Source organism: Diabrotica virgifera, chromosome 1, assembly GCF_917563875.1.
Source record: "Diabrotica virgifera virgifera chromosome 1, PGI_DIABVI_V3a".
NCBI classification, from domain to species: Eukaryota; Metazoa; Arthropoda; class Insecta; order Coleoptera; family Chrysomelidae; genus Diabrotica; species Diabrotica virgifera.
Window position 1 is genome coordinate 72185496 of NC_065443.1, and position 17715 is coordinate 72203210.

Consider the following 17715-nt stretch of genomic DNA (forward strand, 5'->3'; position numbering starts at 1 on the left):
CAGCGTGCAGTCCCGAATTGCAACGAACGAAATGGCATAGATGCCCTAGCGGCAACTGCTAGCAAAAGACTAAGTTTTCACTCTAATGGCATATAACATATCCCACCAGAATGAAAACAATAGAGGTGTAACCAGAGAAGGTTCCCATTGTTTTCATTCTGGTGGGATATGTTATATGCCATTAGAGTGAAAACTTAGTCTTTTGCTAGCAGTTGCCGCTAGGGCATCTATGCCATTTCGTTCGTTGCAATTCGGGACTGCACGCTGGGGTTTGTTTTGGTTGGATCAGGGAGAGCAGCATATGTGCCTCCTGATGAGAGACTAATAAGTTTCGAAACCGGTAGAGGTGCTTGCAGCACTCTCTGATTGGACTGGAATATGGTTCGGCTGTATTTTCGTTTTGCAACGAAATTGAAAATGGTTATTCATTTTTGATTTACATTTACTCTGTGTGGAGTATGAAGGGAACCAGTCTCGTTGGAACTTTACCGCGCTGAGCAGATGTGACGTGAATTGTAAATTGTAGAATTCCCTCATCTTCCTTAGTCTCAGCATCCGTATGGCTTGCAAATTGTAGAAGCCTCGGAGGTGTAACCAGAGAAGGTTCCCATTGTTTTCATTCTGGTGGGATATGTTATATGCCATTAGAGTGAAAACTTAGTCTTTTGCTAGCAGTTGCCGCTAGGGCATCTATGCCATTTCGTTCGTTGCAATTCGGGACTGCACGCTGGGGTTTGTTTTGGTTGGATCAGGGAGAGCAGCATATGTGCCTCCTGATGAGAGACTAATAAGTTTCGAAACCGGTAGAGGTGCTTGCAGCACTCTCTGATTGGACTGGAATATGGTTCGGCTGTATTTTCGTTTTGCAACGAAATTGAAAATGGTTATTCATTTTTGATTTACATTTACTCTGTGTGGAGTATGAAGGGAACCAGTCTCGTTGGAACTTTACCGCGCTGAGCAGATGTGACGTGAATTGTAAATTGTAGAATTCCCTCATCTTCCTTAGTCTCAGCATCCGTATGGCTTGCAAATTGTAGAAGCCTCGGAGGTGTAACCAGAGAAGGTTCCCATTGTTTTCATTCTGGTGGGATATGTTATATGCCATTAGAGTGAAAACTTAGTCTTTTGCTAGCAGTTGCCGCTAGGGCATCTATGCCATTTCGTTCGTTGCAATTCGGGACTGCACGCTGGGGTTTGTTTTGGTTGGATCAGGGAGAGCAGCATATGTGCCTCCTGATGAGAGACTAATAAGTTTCGAAACCGGTAGAGGTGCTTGCAGCACTCTCTGATTGGACTGGAATATGGTTCGGCTGTATTTTCGTTTTGCAACGAAATTGAAAATGGTTATTCATTTTTGATTTACATTTACTCTGTGTGGAGTATGAAGGGAACCAGTCTCGTTGGAACTTTACCGCGCTGAGCAGATGTGACGTGAATTGTAAATTGTAGAATTCCCTCATCTTCCTTAGTCTCAGCATCCGTATGGCTTGCAAATTGTAGAAGCCTCGGAGGTGTAACCAGAGAAGGTTCCCATTGTTTTCATTCTGGTGGGATATGTTATATGCCATTAGAGTGAAAACTTAGTCTTTTGCTAGCAGTTGCCGCTAGGGCATCTATGCCATTTCGTTCGTTGCAATTCGGGACTGCACGCTGGGGTTTGTTTTGGTTGGATCAGGGAGAGCAGCATATGTGCCTCCTGATGAGAGACTAATAAGTTTCGAAACCGGTAGAGGTGCTTGCAGCACTCTCTGATTGGACTGGAATATGGTTCGGCTGTATTTTCGTTTTGCAACGAAATTGAAAATGGTTATTCATTTTTGATTTACATTTACTCTGTGTGGAGTATGAAGGGAACCAGTCTCGTTGGAACTTTACCGCGCTGAGCAGATGTGACGTGAATTGTAAATTGTAGAATTCCCTCATCTTCCTTAGTCTCAGCATCCGTATGGCTTGCAAATTGTAGAAGCCTCGGAGGTGTAACCAGAGAAGGTTCCCATTGTTTTCATTCTGGTGGGATATGTTATATGCCATTAGAGTGAAAACTTAGTCTTTTGCTAGCAGTTGCCGCTAGGGCATCTATGCCATTTCGTTCGTTGCAATTCGGGACTGCACGCTGGGGTTTGTTTTGGTTGGATCAGGGAGAGCAGCATATGTGCCTCCTGATGAGAGACTAATAAGTTTCGAAACCGGTAGAGGTGCTTGCAGCACTCTCTGATTGGACTGGAATATGGTTCGGCTGTATTTTCGTTTTGCAACGAAATTGAAAATGGTTATTCATTTTTGATTTACATTTACTCTGTGTGGAGTATGAAGGGAACCAGTCTCGTTGGAACTTTACCGCGCTGAGCAGATGTGACGTGAATTGTAAATTGTAGAATTCCCTCATCTTCCTTAGTCTCAGCATCCGTATGGCTTGCAAATTGTAGAAGCCTCGGAGGTGTAACCAGAGAAGGTTCCCATTGTTTTCATTCTGGTGGGATATGTTATATGCCATTAGAGTGAAAACTTAGTCTTTTGCTAGCAGTTGCCGCTAGGGCATCTATGCCATTTCGTTCGTTGCAATTCGGGACTGCACGCTGGGGTTTGTTTTGGTTGGATCAGGGAGAGCAGCATATGTGCCTCCTGATGAGAGACTAATAAGTTTCGAAACCGGTAGAGGTGCTTGCAGCACTCTCTGATTGGACTGGAATATGGTTCGGCTGTATTTTCGTTTTGCAACGAAATTGAAAATGGTTATTCATTTTTGATTTACATTTACTCTGTGTGGAGTATGAAGGGAACCAGTCTCGTTGGAACTTTACCGCGCTGAGCAGATGTGACGTGAATTGTAAATTGTAGAATTCCCTCATCTTCCTTAGTCTCAGCATCCGTATGGCTTGCAAATTGTAGAAGCCTCGGAGGTGTAACCAGAGAAGGTTCCCATTGTTTTCATTCTGGTGGGATATGTTATATGCCATTAGAGTGAAAACTTAGTCTTTTGCTAGCAGTTGCCGCTAGGGCATCTATGCCATTTCGTTCGTTGCAATTCGGGACTGCACGCTGGGGTTTGTTTTGGTTGGATCAGGGAGAGCAGCATATGTGCCTCCTGATGAGAGACTAATAAGTTTCGAAACCGGTAGAGGTGCTTGCAGCACTCTCTGATTGGACTGGAATATGGTTCGGCTGTATTTTCGTTTTGCAACGAAATTGAAAATGGTTATTCATTTTTGATTAACTGTTGAATTCAAATATTCTTCTTGCATAGTTATTTCACTTTATGATGAAAACCCAATAAATGCAAATTTTGAGTTATTTCTCTTTTTGAATAAGGGAGCGATATTATGCCCTCAAATGCTTCGTTTCCGAAATATGGGACGTTGAAATTTTTCTTACAAACTGGCGATTTATTTATTGCTCTAAAACCGGTTCAGATATGCAAATGAAATTTGATGGGTTTGAAGATGTAGGTATTGCACATTTTTTGACATATAATTAAGAATTTAAGATTCACCATTGGCGCGCATATGGGTAATATGGGCCGTCCTATTACCCGTATGCGCGCCAATGGTGAATATTAAATTCTTAATTGTATGTCAAAAAATGTGCAATAACTATATTTTAAAACCCACCAAATTGCATTTGCATATCTCAACCGGTTTTAAAGAAATTATTAATCGTCAGTTTGCAAGAAAAATTTCAACACCCTCTATATCGGAAACGAAGCATTTGCGGACATACGTTTATAAAACAAACTGTCATTATTTTTTTAAGCAGAATTACTCCTTAAAGTTTGCCATACTTATTTAAAAACACCCTGTATTAATTAAAAACATGGCTAGTTGTTAAAGTACCTAACTTTCTTATTATCCAATATAAGCGAATAAATCAAAAAATCAGAATGTTGAGAAAACATGAGGCTATAGTTGAGTTTTAATTTCAGTATATTACAAGTGCTAGAATATTTCACAGGGTGATGCGAACTTTGAGAAAAAAAACACAGTTTGATTCTTACACCCGGTATAATGAAAATTTACCTGTTTAGCAATTATGTTATTATAGCGATATTGTTAAAGAATAAAGCTATAACGTATTAACAAAATCACTTAAATCGGACAACAGGTTTAGGAATCTACAGGTAGGTCTGGTCCACTGCATGCTCCTCGTCGTTTTCTCACATCGGAGATACTATTGGCTGCCTTTTTGTCTATCAGCACATGGTCGATTTAATTGGTTGTGGTTTTTTTTCCCTGTAGCCTATTAAAATAGACATTATAGAAGTTTTCAGGGACTTTCGGCCCTCGGTAATAATGTAGTCTCTCATTCTGCGTTTAAATTTTTCAAAAAAATTTATTAGTTTTTTAGGATTTGAAAAAAATAAAACATTTAATTAGCATTGGAGCCGAAAGTGTGCGCCTATCACCTTAACTTGAAAAAACTTTAATATTAGCGAATCTAAAGAAACCAAACACACTCACACACACAGACACACATACACAGAAAACTATACAACCTTATAACTTTATAACACTTTTGTATAAAAAATGATAGTAATATAATAGTTTTTTATTTCAGTATAATCTTAGCATAATCGTCTTTTTCGTAGTTAAATATAACTGATTCAATTTTAACCCCTGTAAGAGTTTCTTCAATTGATTTTGAAAAACTTTCGAGTTCCGCTTTTCGGCAACTTGGAACATACAGCTGATTTTCAATAAGCATAAACGCTCCCTTTTTGGCAACATTATTAATGAGTTCCCCATCGAATAATTTCAGGTAGGTACTTCCAAAATAAATAACGTCAAAAAAATTTTGATATTCTTGTTTATGTTTAAACTGATGCAACATAGAAGCGGATGTTAAGGTTATCTTGTCTTCAAGTTTTAAATGTGTCTTCGTCGGTCTTGGAATAAAGTCTAATCCCGTATTATCGATCACCAGATTCTCTTCCTTCATGACTACATTACCCATAAGTGAATCGTTAGTTTTCTTGTGATTATATTCCTTTTTGTGTTCAATTTCGTAGAAAATTTGCTTTAAATTTCTCTCTGTAACATCAGTAGCTCTGTAATGGTTTTGGCCGTAGACTGATTTTAAAAATGTTTCATCCTCGCAAGTCAAACCAAAGCTGATGAATGGTCCAGTTTGCATATCACCTTAAAAAACAAGATATATTTATTTATTATTTTAATTTTGCACGCCAGGTCAGTGCCGGATTTACCACTAGGCCGACTAGGCCGCGGCCTAGGGCCGCAAGCAAAAGGGGGCCGCAGCGTTTTGTAAAAAAACGTTTTTGGTAAAAGAATTGAACGTTTTATTCTCCAAAATTAATTAATAATTACCTCTACTGTAAATCGAGTACATTACTTTTGTATATAAACAATACAATCTTGTGCTTTATGCTTTAATTACATAATCGTGAAATTATCGGGGGCTTCTCGGGGTAATTTGGCCTAGGGCCGCAAGTACCCTAAATCCGGCACTGCGCCAGGTTAATTAAATTAGAAATTATATTAGTTTAAAAAATGTACCTAATTGTTAGGAATATAATCTTTATGGTAAACACGAACAATAAAAAGAGAAAAAACAGAGTAATTCTTAAATATTAAGTATCTACACCGAGAGAACAATTTCTTTTCTCCTAAAACACCGATTTCTTTGAGCAATATTTCTTAAAAGTTAACATATCCTATTAACTTAAACATACCGGTTCACATATAAAGAAACGAAATTTTTAGACACAACTCAATAATTTCTTACAGATAATTTCTTCAATACTAAGAAATGCATTAATGATTACATTTAATTTTCTTATCCTAAAGTTTTTATTTCTTAAATTGAAAACTACAAATATTTTGCAGTATAAAAAATATAATTTTAAGTTATTGCATATTTATATTTGTGAACAAGAAATTTTCTTGCAATCAAATAAATATTCTAAACCGCAAGAAATAATTCTTCAGAAATACCCTCTGTAGTAACTGTGGTTATAAAATAAAAACTTTGTCATTAATGCCGAAATATTACCTGCAAAGAGATTTTCTTCCACAAAAGAATTGCGCAGATTAACTATTTATGATTTAGTCGTCAGTGTTTGTCAAGATGGCGTGATATGTTCATGTTCATATAGATGGATTTTTGATTTATTGGTGTTCTTTAAAAATTAAAGGATATTTTGAAGGTACGTACATATATAGGTATTAAATAAAAGTAAATTGAGTAATTTAAGATGTAATAATAATATTGTTGCGTATCCGAATGGTTATAAAAGAAAAATAATAGTATCTTTATATGCTTTTTAGGTATAATGATGGACAACTCTGAAATAAAGGAGCATATTATTCTAACTGGGAAATAAGCCACAATTTAAAGCTGGGACAGAATGATATAATATATAGCTTCAGAACAATATTAAGAAAGGAGTTATTAACCAACTGCGGGGCCTTCCAGAAATGGTAGAACTTCCTACATGTAAGTACCTTTTTAAAAATGTGTATACTTTTGTATTAACTATAATAGGTTTTTTAAATGTATCGTCTTCTATAAAAATATACAATACAACGCTATATCAAACATGGCGGGTGCAACGCTGATAATGTTTTCTGTTAATTTATTTGAGATAAAGAAATCAGTTAGTCTAAAAGAAATATATGTTTATGGCTAAGAAATGTTATTGCCGAAAACCGTGAATTAGTTAATATGTATTAAATGACTTAGATGTAAACTAATAATATTTTCCCGTAATAAAATTTCTTAATGATTAGGTATGCTGTCTCTTTTAGATTATAAAAATAAAGAAAATTACATATTATTATGTCTGCTTACATTGGTTGTATTTTCCCTCTTGTTTTAGCTAAATAATGTTTATTGTGTGACTTAATATTATACAGATAAATAATTAATATTTCATTAACATAAATAAAAAAATAAACAAATATGTGTATAGGTTAAATAATGCCATGTTTGAACTAAATATGATTGATTTAATTATTAGTATTAATAGTTCTTATGTGGGGCGGTGTATTTGTTTTTTTTTTTGTATTTCCTAAATTTGTCAAAATAAATATCTATATCTTTATAAGAAAATTTTATTAAAGTAAGTTTACTCTTTCTACGTAACGATTTTGTTTTAGTGAATTGCTGATATACAAAGTGCTAGTAACAAAAGAAGGAAACTTTGAGGAATTTGAATTTGCTTCTCCATCCTTTTATTTTTGTGTAGAAGCCAGTGGTTTAAGAGTGGAGAAAATATTTGTATGTAATAATAACATTTTATATCTTGTTTTTATTAATAAATAATGATTTTACCTTAACACAATGATTTATTTTGCCGTATGTAATATAACTTTATTTTCAAGAAATATTAACTTAACTCTAAATACACGTTTATCTCTGCAAAATATATGTCTTAACATTAAATACATTAATTATTAATAGTAAGATAATAATATTCCTTACTAAGAAATATTATTGCTCAGAAAGAATAGTTTTGTAATGTGTAGAAAATATATTTTTATGACTAATAAAATTAATTAACATCAAGTGTAATTTCTTTCTGATAAATGGGTTTGAAGTTTGCCAGAAAGTGATAGTTCAATCATGTTTAAGATATATTTCTTTGTCTATAGTAGAATTTATTTGAAATGTTTTAGAAAATTATATCTTACATACAAAGATATATTTCTTAGGCAATATGCCAAGTCGATCTTTTTTAAATATTAATAAAGTTTCTTTATGTCAAGAATTTTTTTCTCTCGGTGTAATGGTAAGTAGGTCTTAAGAATTTTGTTCGATTCGCGCAGATCTTTGCTGTCGTATACCTTTTTTAGATCAACAATGAGCCAGAAGTATTATAAAAAAATCTGTTTTATGATCTACAATCTACAATAAGCCAATTGACTGCGGCAGAATCAGTTTACATAACAGACGGTTAAAAGAAGAAATGATTACGAAGTGTGGAACGTACTTGTAGAGTACGAGCTTCATAATGATAATTAAATGCAAGTTGTATAGACGATTTTTTCTATGATCATTCACAACAAAAAATATATTCAAATTTATTAATTTTATAACGCAAACAATTTAAGTAGTTTGTCAGTTTTTTTACATATTGAGAACTGTCAACTTGTTTGTATTTGACCTTCATCGCGACGTCATGACGGCATTTCCGTCAAATAAGTAATACTTCATTGTACTTCATTCTGCTTCCATCTTGAAAAAATTTAGAACCTTAACAGGCACTCAAATTTATCTATTTGGTCCTTTGTTAAGTGTGTAGTTATATGTTAATTTAAGTTGTCCCCAAACTCTTTCATATTAAATGGCATTCGAGGATAATACCTTCTCTTTATTGACGAAATGCTCCTGAAGATGCTCTAGATAGCGAAAGTATACTTGGGCAAGGCTAAATAAATTCAGTGGTCGATATCTGCCTTTGCCTTTGTAAAAAAAATAAAATAATGACTGGAGACGTGCGTCTCACTCGAACTTTCTCGTGCGCTTCAGATCGCACGGAACGAGAGTTGTACAAGACGAGAAGATTTGCAATCCTAAACGCTCCGTGTACGGAGCTCAATGCCACAACGAAGGAACTTGAGTGACGGGTAGAGATCTACGCGCACCGAGAGAAAAAAATTCTTGACATAAAGAAACTTTATTAATATTTAAGAAAGATCGACTTGGCATATTTCCTAAGAAATATATCTTTGTATGTAAGATATAATTTTCTAAAATATTTCAAATAAATTCTACTATAGCCAAAGAAATATATCTTAAACATGATTCAACCATCACTTTCTGGCAAACTTCAAACCCATTTATCAGAAAGAAATTACACTTGATGTTAATTAACTTTATTAGTCATAAAAATATATTTTCTACACATTACAAAACTATTCTTTCTGAGCAATAATATTTATTAGTAAGGAATATTATTATTTTACTATTAATAATTAATGTATTTAATGTTAAGAAATATATTTCGCAGAGATAGACGTATATTTAGAGTTAAGTTAATATTTCTTGAAAATAAAGTGATATTACATAGGTTTACGGCGAAATAAATCATTGTGTTAAGGTAAAATCATTATTTTATTAATAAAACAAGATATAAAATGTTATTATTACATACAAATATTTTCTCCACTCTTAAACCACTGGCTTCTACACAACAATAAAAGGATGGAGAGGCAAATCTAACTTCCTCAAATTTTCTTTCTTTTGTTAATAGCACTTTGTATATCAGCAATTCACTAAAACAAAATCGTTATGTAGAAAGAGTAAACTTTAATAAACTTTTTTTATAAAGATATAGATATTTATTTTGACAAGTTTAGGAAATACAAAAAAAACGAATACACGGCCCCACATAAGAACTATTAATACTAATAATAATCAATCATATTTAGTTCAACCATGGCATTATTTAACATACACATCTTTGTTTATTTTTTTCTTTTTGTTAATGAAATATTAATTATTTATCTGTATAATATTAAGTCACACAATAAACATTGTTTAGCTAAAACAAGAGGGAAAATTCAACCAATGTAAAACATTGAAGCAGACATAATAATATGTAATTTTCTTAATTGTTATAATCTAAAAGAGACAGCATACCTAATCATTAAGAAATTTTATTACGGGAAAGTATTATTAGTTTACATCTAAGTCATTTAATACATATTAACTAATTCACGGTTTTCGGCAATAACATTTCTTAACCATAAACATATATTTCTTTTAGACTAACTGATTTCTTTATCTCAAATAAATAAACGGAACACATTCTCAGCGTTGCACCCGCCATGTTTGATATAGCGGTGTATTGTATATTTTTATAGAAGACGATACATTCAAGAAACCTATTATACTTAGTTGATACATAAGTATACACATTTTTAAAAATGTACTTACATGTATGAAGTTCTACCATTTCTGGAAGGCCCCGCAGTTGGTTAATAACTCCTTTCTTAATATTGTTCTGAAGCTATATATTATATCATTCTGTCCCAGCTTTAAATTGTGGCATATTTCCCAGTTAGAATAATAAGCTCCTTTATTTCAGAGTCATCCATCATTATACCTAAAAGCATATAAAGATACTATTATGTTTCTTTTTTAACCATTCGGATACGAAACAATATTATTATTACATCTTAAATTACTCAATTTACTTTTATTAGTTTTATTTAATACCTATAATGTACGTACCTTCAAAATATCCGTTAATTTTTAAAGAACACCAATAAATAAACATCCATCTATATGAACATGAACCATCGAGATAGGAGTGGAACTCCCCTCCTATCTCGATGACATGAACATATCACGCCATCTTGACAAACACTGACGACTAAATCATAAATAGTTAATCTGCGCAATTCTTTTGTGGAAGAAAATCTCTTTGCAAGTAACATTTCGGCATTACTGACAAAGTTTTTATTTTATAACCACAGTTACTACAGAGGGTATTTCTGAAGAATTATTTCTTGTGGTTTAAAATATTTATTTGATTGCAAGAAAATTTCTTGTTCACAAATATAAATATGAATTAACTCAACATTATATTTCTTATACTGCAAAATATTTGTAGTTTTCAATTTAAGAAATAAAAACTTTAGGATAAGAAAATTAAATATAACCATTAATGCATTTCTTAGTATTGAAGAAATTATCTGTAAGAAATTATTGAGTTGTATTTAAAAAACTCGTTTCTTTATATGTGAACCGGTTTGTTTAAGTTAATAGGATATGTTAACTTTTAAGAATTATTGCTCAAAGAAATCGGTGTTTTAGGAGAAAAGAAATTGTTCTCTCGGTGCGGTTGGAATCGAGTCGATTACTTCGAGCGTCGCTCCATGTGCGGACGGCCTAAGACTCGAATTACTCGAAAGCAATAATGTCACTTTGCGCTTGTAATATATACAACATTTTTTTTACAATCACTTAATAAAATTAAACTATTTTTAAATTATTAACTTTATTGTAACTATTTTATATCTGTCATTATAATGTCATAACATTAACTTTTATATCTTTCAGTTTGAATGTTCAACGTGTTTGTATTTTATGGTTGTACGGTTACTACGGACGACGAGCCTAAAATCAAACTTTACGCGCTAGAGCGATGAAGTGACGATACTCAGTAAACGTCAACTTTTCGTTGCCATTGACAAGCGAAAAAGTCTTCTTTATCAAGTGATTGTAGAAAATAGTTATTTATGGAACAGTTCGTGAAGTATGCTTTTTGCGAACGCACGCGATGTTTAGAGCAAAGTTTAGAGCTATACATCACATAAGTTTGCAAAAAGTACTTCACGCACAGTGTAACTGTAACTCTTTGTCACTGGAATTCATTTCTATTCTACAAACTTTCGTTCAAACTTTGGGAAAATACTCTTTGAAGCATCCTGATAAAAAGTTCTCATGGGCACAACTCAATCGTATGAATAGTCCAGAGAAATAAGGTTTTTCTCGTGACACATCCCCCTCCAGGCCGAAACCAAATTTTTTGAGTAGTATGGACATCTATATTATTAACCTATATGTTTCCTGCAGCCGATTTTGATGATATACATAGTTATAAACAAATGAAGATCGAAAAACGGTAAATTATCGCTTTTTTCGTCTATTACCAAAAAGTTAAGCACTTTAAACAAATTTGAGAGTAAGAAACTCATAAATCGTATAAAAAACTTCAATATGGCATTCGCTGAATATGTCCAACCTTATTGGTTGCTTAGAAAATTGCTAAATAAATCATAAATATTGAGTTTTTATAAATATTCGTAACTTAGGTAAAAATTTACTTAGAATCTTCTTATTATGCGGAATGCCGAGACTTCTTGTACTTAAATTATATTTTAAATTTCAAAGCAATTGGTCAAATAGTTTAAAAGTTATTTAATTTATTTTTCCCAAATTCATTTTTTTGCAACACTATAAGTCAGAAAATTATGAGGTTACAATAATACTTCGGACAGTTTATGAAAGAAGAATATTTATACTATTACCTTGATTAAAAATAAATGACAAAAAATAATTTTAAACAGTGTAAAATTATTTTGCAAAAACATGTCCATTTTTTGCTTACTTATTAACAATTAGAATAACTTTTTAACCGTTACCCGTAGAAAAATTATTTTTTCATATTTAGAAAGACTGAATTTTTATACACATTTAGAAAGAAAGACAATTGTTCTAGGACATTTAGAGACAAAGTTAGCCCCCCCATTTTTTTAATTCACATGTTTTTGCAAAATTATTTTGCAATATCTATAATTATTTTATGTCATTTTTTTTTAAATTAAATTAATACTGTAAATTTTCTTCTTTCATAAACTATCCAAAATATTACTGTAACTTCATCATTTTCTGACTTACAGTGTTGCAAAAAAAATTAATTTTGGATAAACAAATTAAATAACTTTTAAACTATTTGACCAATTGCTTTGGAATTTAGGGTGTAATTTAAGCACCATAAGTCTCAGCATGGTATGTAATAAGAAGGTTCTAAGTTAATTTTTACATAAGTTATGAATATTTATAAAAACTCAAAATTTATGATTTATTTGGCAATTTTCTAAGTAACCAATAAGGATAGACATATTCAGCGAACGCCATATTGAAGTTTTTTATACGGTTTATGAGTTTATTACTCTCAAATTTGTTTAAAATGCCCAATTTTTTAGTAAGAGACGAAAAAAGCGAAAATTTACCGTTTTTTGATCTTCATTTGTTTATAACTATGTATATCATCAAAATCGGCTGCAGGAAACATATAGGTTATTATTATAGATGACCATATTACTCGAAAAATTTGGTTTCAGCCTGGAGGGGGATGTGTCACCAACACGATATTTTTTTTCCTTATTTCTCTGAACTAGAAGGATTTTCAAGATATAGAGGCCCAAACTCGAAAAATTATAAGATTTACGGGGTATTCCAATTCCGTGAGTTACTGGTTATTTGGCAACATGTAGAAGTTTGGATCAAGGAAAAGTACTAGTAGTCTAGGATTTTTTCCTGGCTATCCAATGGAGACCTTTACTTTGACCTTGACGTTCAACGGACGTCATCTTCTAGAGTTTCGAGCGTTTTCGGCATTAAATTGATATAAACAGATTACTCATGGATTTTTGAGATCGCTAAACACGAATATGCCATCAGAATTGACCTCCGTATGACGTGGTGGCCAGGGTCACTGCAGGGGACGTCATCTTCTAGAGTTTCGATGGTTTTCGGCATTTAATTGATGCAAATGAATTACTGGAGGGTTTTTGAGGTCGCTATACACGAATATGCCACCCGAACCGACTCTCTGAGCACCTGATTTCCAAGGTCAATGAAAGGGGCTCTTGGAGTTTCGAGGGTCTTTGGTACTACATTAATGCAAACGGATTAGTTATAGGTTTTTGGGGTTGCTCAACACGAATGCGTGATGGACACAGACACAGGAACACCTGGTGCCTAAGACAGGTTATCTTCTGGAGTTTCGGAGGAATAAAATGGATTACTCTTAGGTTTTTGGGGTTGCCGAACATGCATACATGCATACTACCGAACATGCACTATGGCACGTCATCTTCTGGAGTTTAGAGGGCTTTCAGCATTAAATTGATGAAAACGTGTCCCAGAAAAATTCCAGAAGATGACGTGACTTAGGCACCACGTACCCTGGTGTCTGTTCTGATGGCGTATTTGTGTTTACCAGCCCCAAAAACTAATGAGTAATACCCATCTGCATCAATTTAATGCCGAAACCTGTGGAAACTCCAGAAGAAGACCTGCCTTAGATACCAGGTGCTCCGTGGATCGAATTCACGTTCAGCAGCCCCAAAAACCTGTGAGTAATCAGTTTACATTAAATTAGTACCGAAAGCTCTAGAATCTCCAAAGCATGACGTGCCTTTGGCACCAGGTACTCCGATGTCTGTTATGATGGGGTATTCGTGTTCAGCAACTCCAAAAACCTATGTTTAATCCGTTTGCATCAATGTAGTGCCAAAGACTCTCGAAGCTCCAGGAGCCCCTTTCATTGACCTTGGAAACCAGGTGCTCTGGGAGTCGATTCTGGTGACATATTTGTGTTTAGCGACCTCAAAAAACCCAAAGACCCATGAGTAATCTGTTTATATCAATTTAATGCCGAAAACCCTCGAAACTCTAGAAGATGACGTCCGTTGAAGGTCCAGGTCAAAGTAAAGGTCGCCATTGGATAGCCAGGAAAAAATCCTCGACTACTAGTACTTTTCCTTGATCCAAACTTCTACATGTTGCCAGATAACCAGTAACTCACGGAATTGGAATACCCCGTAAATCTTATAATTTTCCGAGTTTGGGACTCTATATCTTGAAAATCCTTCATACGATTGAGTTGTGCCCATGAGAACTTTTTATCAGGATGCTTCAAAGAGTATTTTCCCAAAGTATGAACGAAATCCACTGGGACCTATTTTCCATAAGGTTTGTGCGGGGTCCTTTTAGAAATTTGACATTTAAAACTTCTAACTTCTTTCAAACCACCACAAAACTGTCAAAACTTTTATTGTAATTTATTGCTCACATGTCATCACCATGACAACGCGAGAGTTAAGGATATTTGATTATATGAAGTATGCCAAAAAACAGTGCGAAAAAGTAAATCCCATTTAAAATACATTGTTACTTCACGCACACTTTAAATCCTTCACGCACTGCTATCTATAATGACAGTTTTCACAAACTAAAAACTTATACATAATATGAGATAGAGTAGATAAAGATCATTATGATACAGGTAGTGAAATCATAATTGATATACTATATGAGAATAGAAAAATGATTAATGATTGAATGAATAAAAACTTTTATTTATAATAGCTATTTAAAGTGGGTCATATTGATAACAAAGGGAATCTAAACTTAATAAAGTTAAGAACTATAAAAAATGACCAAGCAATTTTAAGGGAAATCCTGAAAGTAACAAATGGTAAAAAGAGAAAAATCAGAGAAGCGGCTCTAATTATGTGAAATGAAATCAATTGCGTCGCAAATTTCTGGACATAATGTTTTGAGAACTGGTTACCCATATTCAAAGAGGAAATTAATAGAAAGAAAATACCACTATTGGTAAGTTGATAACATATCGAGGATACATCATTTATGTTTTAAAATAATGTACCTACATATAAGATCTGAGTTTGATGTTAATATTGAAAGTAAACTAAATATAATGTATAAGATTCATATAAATGAATTATTACTTACCTAAATATCCGTGATGTACAAAATTTGCACCATTTGGCACCACTGCACAGACTAACGATCTATTTGGCTTCGAGACTTCTGACTCCAACCAAGAAAACGATATACCACTGGCTCTAAAATTTCTATATTCTTGATTGCAGATCTGTCTTGCACCAACATCATGAAGTCTCATATGCAAATCCCAATCAAAAGCTCCAATTTTAGAGTCATACCGAACTCCTAAAGTTCTTCTAAGTCGTCTATCCCAAGAGAGGCAAATGTCGAACTCGTCTTTAGAGCTCCAGAACTTTAGTAAAGTCTCTAAGTAGTCCCTCTCCTTATATTTGACATTAAGTGAAAGAAAATCCATCATTGTTTTTAAATAATTGTAGTTTGTTATCATTTTTAACAAATCTATTGCTGTTGTTTGCAAAAACTTAGCTACAGAAGGTCTAATCAAAGTATTCCCATATATTTCCATAAATATTTTAGTTTTCTGAGATAACCCAACGGTTTGCTGTGGTTGTAGAGCTATATTTAATAATAACATCTGTCTTGCAATTACTTCTAAACATGCTTCCACCAAAATAAAGTTTATTTTGACATTTTTGTGTTTGTACTTACAAGCTTCTGTTTTTAGCACATGTCTACAATCAGCTCCGCCAACAATAAGAATATTTATTGTTTCTGGGATATTGTGTTTTAATAATTCGTATTCTTCCAAAATGTCGAGTGCTGGAGTTGTGCCCCAAAACATTTTTAATGTTTACTATTTGTAACTTATATATTGATCAAACTAGATCATCTATTACTGTGGTAACGAAGCCTGGCAGGTAAAGGGTAACTTCAATGGTGTTTTTTTAGTTTTATTATATAATATTATTGGTTTGCACATTCTAGATTTTGTTTTAGAGTTTTTCTAAGAAATCTAAATCTATAAGTTTTAATACGTTAAAATTTGGCAACAAGGATTAAGATAAAACAAAATTTTCGAAATTAGTTTTGATTAAGGTGTAAAATCGGTGATGTTTGTATCAATTTTGTGTACTATGGAGTATGCAATAATATATTTTTATTTATTATAGTATACAATAAATATAATTATATATTTATTAGGATTTCTCAATCACGCCGAATTAAAAAAAATTGCGAAACCAAGAACATTGCAAAAGACACCGCACACATTTTTGATAATAGACGAAGCAAGAAAGCACTGAACCTCCAAAAAAAAAACGACAAGAAGGATCTTCATTCTTTTTGAATTCGATTCGTGAATGCGCCAGAAACTTTGTGACCCATAGCCATAAAATAATATTAAAAAACTACATTTGTTCACATAAAAAATGCATTCTTAAAGTGCATCTCAAACAGACAATAAAAAAAATTTGTTACTCGGGGGTTTTTGGGTCGCTGAAAACGAATATGACGTCGTAAGTGATCTCCGTAGTACATGGTGCCCAACGTATCTACTGTTTACCTCGTCTTCTGGAGTTTTCGGTAAGTTCATTAAAAATTACTCAAAAATAATTACTCGGAGATTTTTGGGGTCGCTGACGACGAATATGATATCGGAAGTGATCACTGGACTACCTGGTGCGCAGGGTACCCACTGTTTACCTCTTCTTCTGGAGTTTTTGATAATTTTGATAACGAATTAGTCAAAACTTGATACTTGGGGGATTTTGTGCTCTCTGAGAACGTATTTAATATTGAAAACGATCTTCTGAGCAACCTCTATGTCTATGTTTCATTTATATCTTTAAAAAATAACCCATTTTTTTTTAATTTGGCGTTTTAAATGCTGTTGGTAGCATTGATGAATATTTATAAAATCGATGGTACCACTGCTTATGAAAAGAAAGAGAGAATAGAGAAAGTAAAAATACGATATCCCGCTTAAAATATACCCCTCTGTGTCTTGGTGCTCTGGAAAAGGGCCAAAGTCAATATTTTACTTTTTTGTACAGCTTTATTTAAAATTTAATATTGACAAAACAAAACGCGAAAAATTGACATTGGCTATTTTAACACCAAGGTACAGTATGTACGAGGCACTCTTTAGATATTTTTTAATGTCATCTTCTTTTTCAGCAGCCCAAAAACCCCCAAGTAATTATTTTTGACTATTTTTTATGACTTTGCTGGAAACTCCAGAAAACGAGGTAAACAGCAGGTACTCTGGACACCAGGTACTCCGAAAATCACATCTGACGTCATATTCGTTTTCAGCGACCCCAAAAACCCCGAAGTAATTATTTTCGACTAATTTTTTAATGAATTTGCCGAAGACTCCAGAAGACGAGGTGGACAGTAGGTACCCTGGGCACCAGGTACTCCGGAGATCACTTCCAACCTCATTTTCGTCTGCAGCGATCCCAGAAACCCCTTAGTAACAAAATTGAACTCATTTCCGCCGATAATTGACGAGTTCTGAATTTTTTTTATTTTCTATTTGAGATGCACTTTAAGAATGCATCTTTTGTATGCACAAATGCAGTTTTTCATTAT

At 33.4% G+C, this 17715-nt stretch overlaps 1 protein-coding gene across 1 annotated transcript; it reads right to left on the minus strand.

The window, feature by feature from the left end:
• Positions 1-4545: 4545 nt before the first annotated feature.
• On the minus strand, positions 4546-15981 carry LOC114325926 (dynein axonemal assembly factor 3 homolog). Its single transcript, XM_028274077.2, has 2 exons — positions 15229-15981; positions 4546-5135 (listed from the first exon to the last, which is right to left on the minus strand). Exons 1-2 carry the CDS (start codon positions 15962-15964, stop codon positions 4546-4548), a joined length of 1326 nt encoding a protein of 441 aa, XP_028129878.1. The 5' UTR covers positions 15965-15981.
• Between the last annotated feature and the right edge of the window lie 1734 nt (positions 15982-17715).

Bases quoted from the DNA above. Each gene is read 5' to 3' on its own strand.
- LOC114325926 (XM_028274077.2), bottom strand. From the start codon at position 15,964: ATGTTTTGGGGCACAACTCCAGCACTCGACATTTTGGAAGAATACGAA. The intron at 5,136-15,228 runs GTAAGTAATAAT...TTGTTTTTTAAG, and splicing joins TGTACATCACGGATATTTAG to GTGATATGCAAACTGGACCA.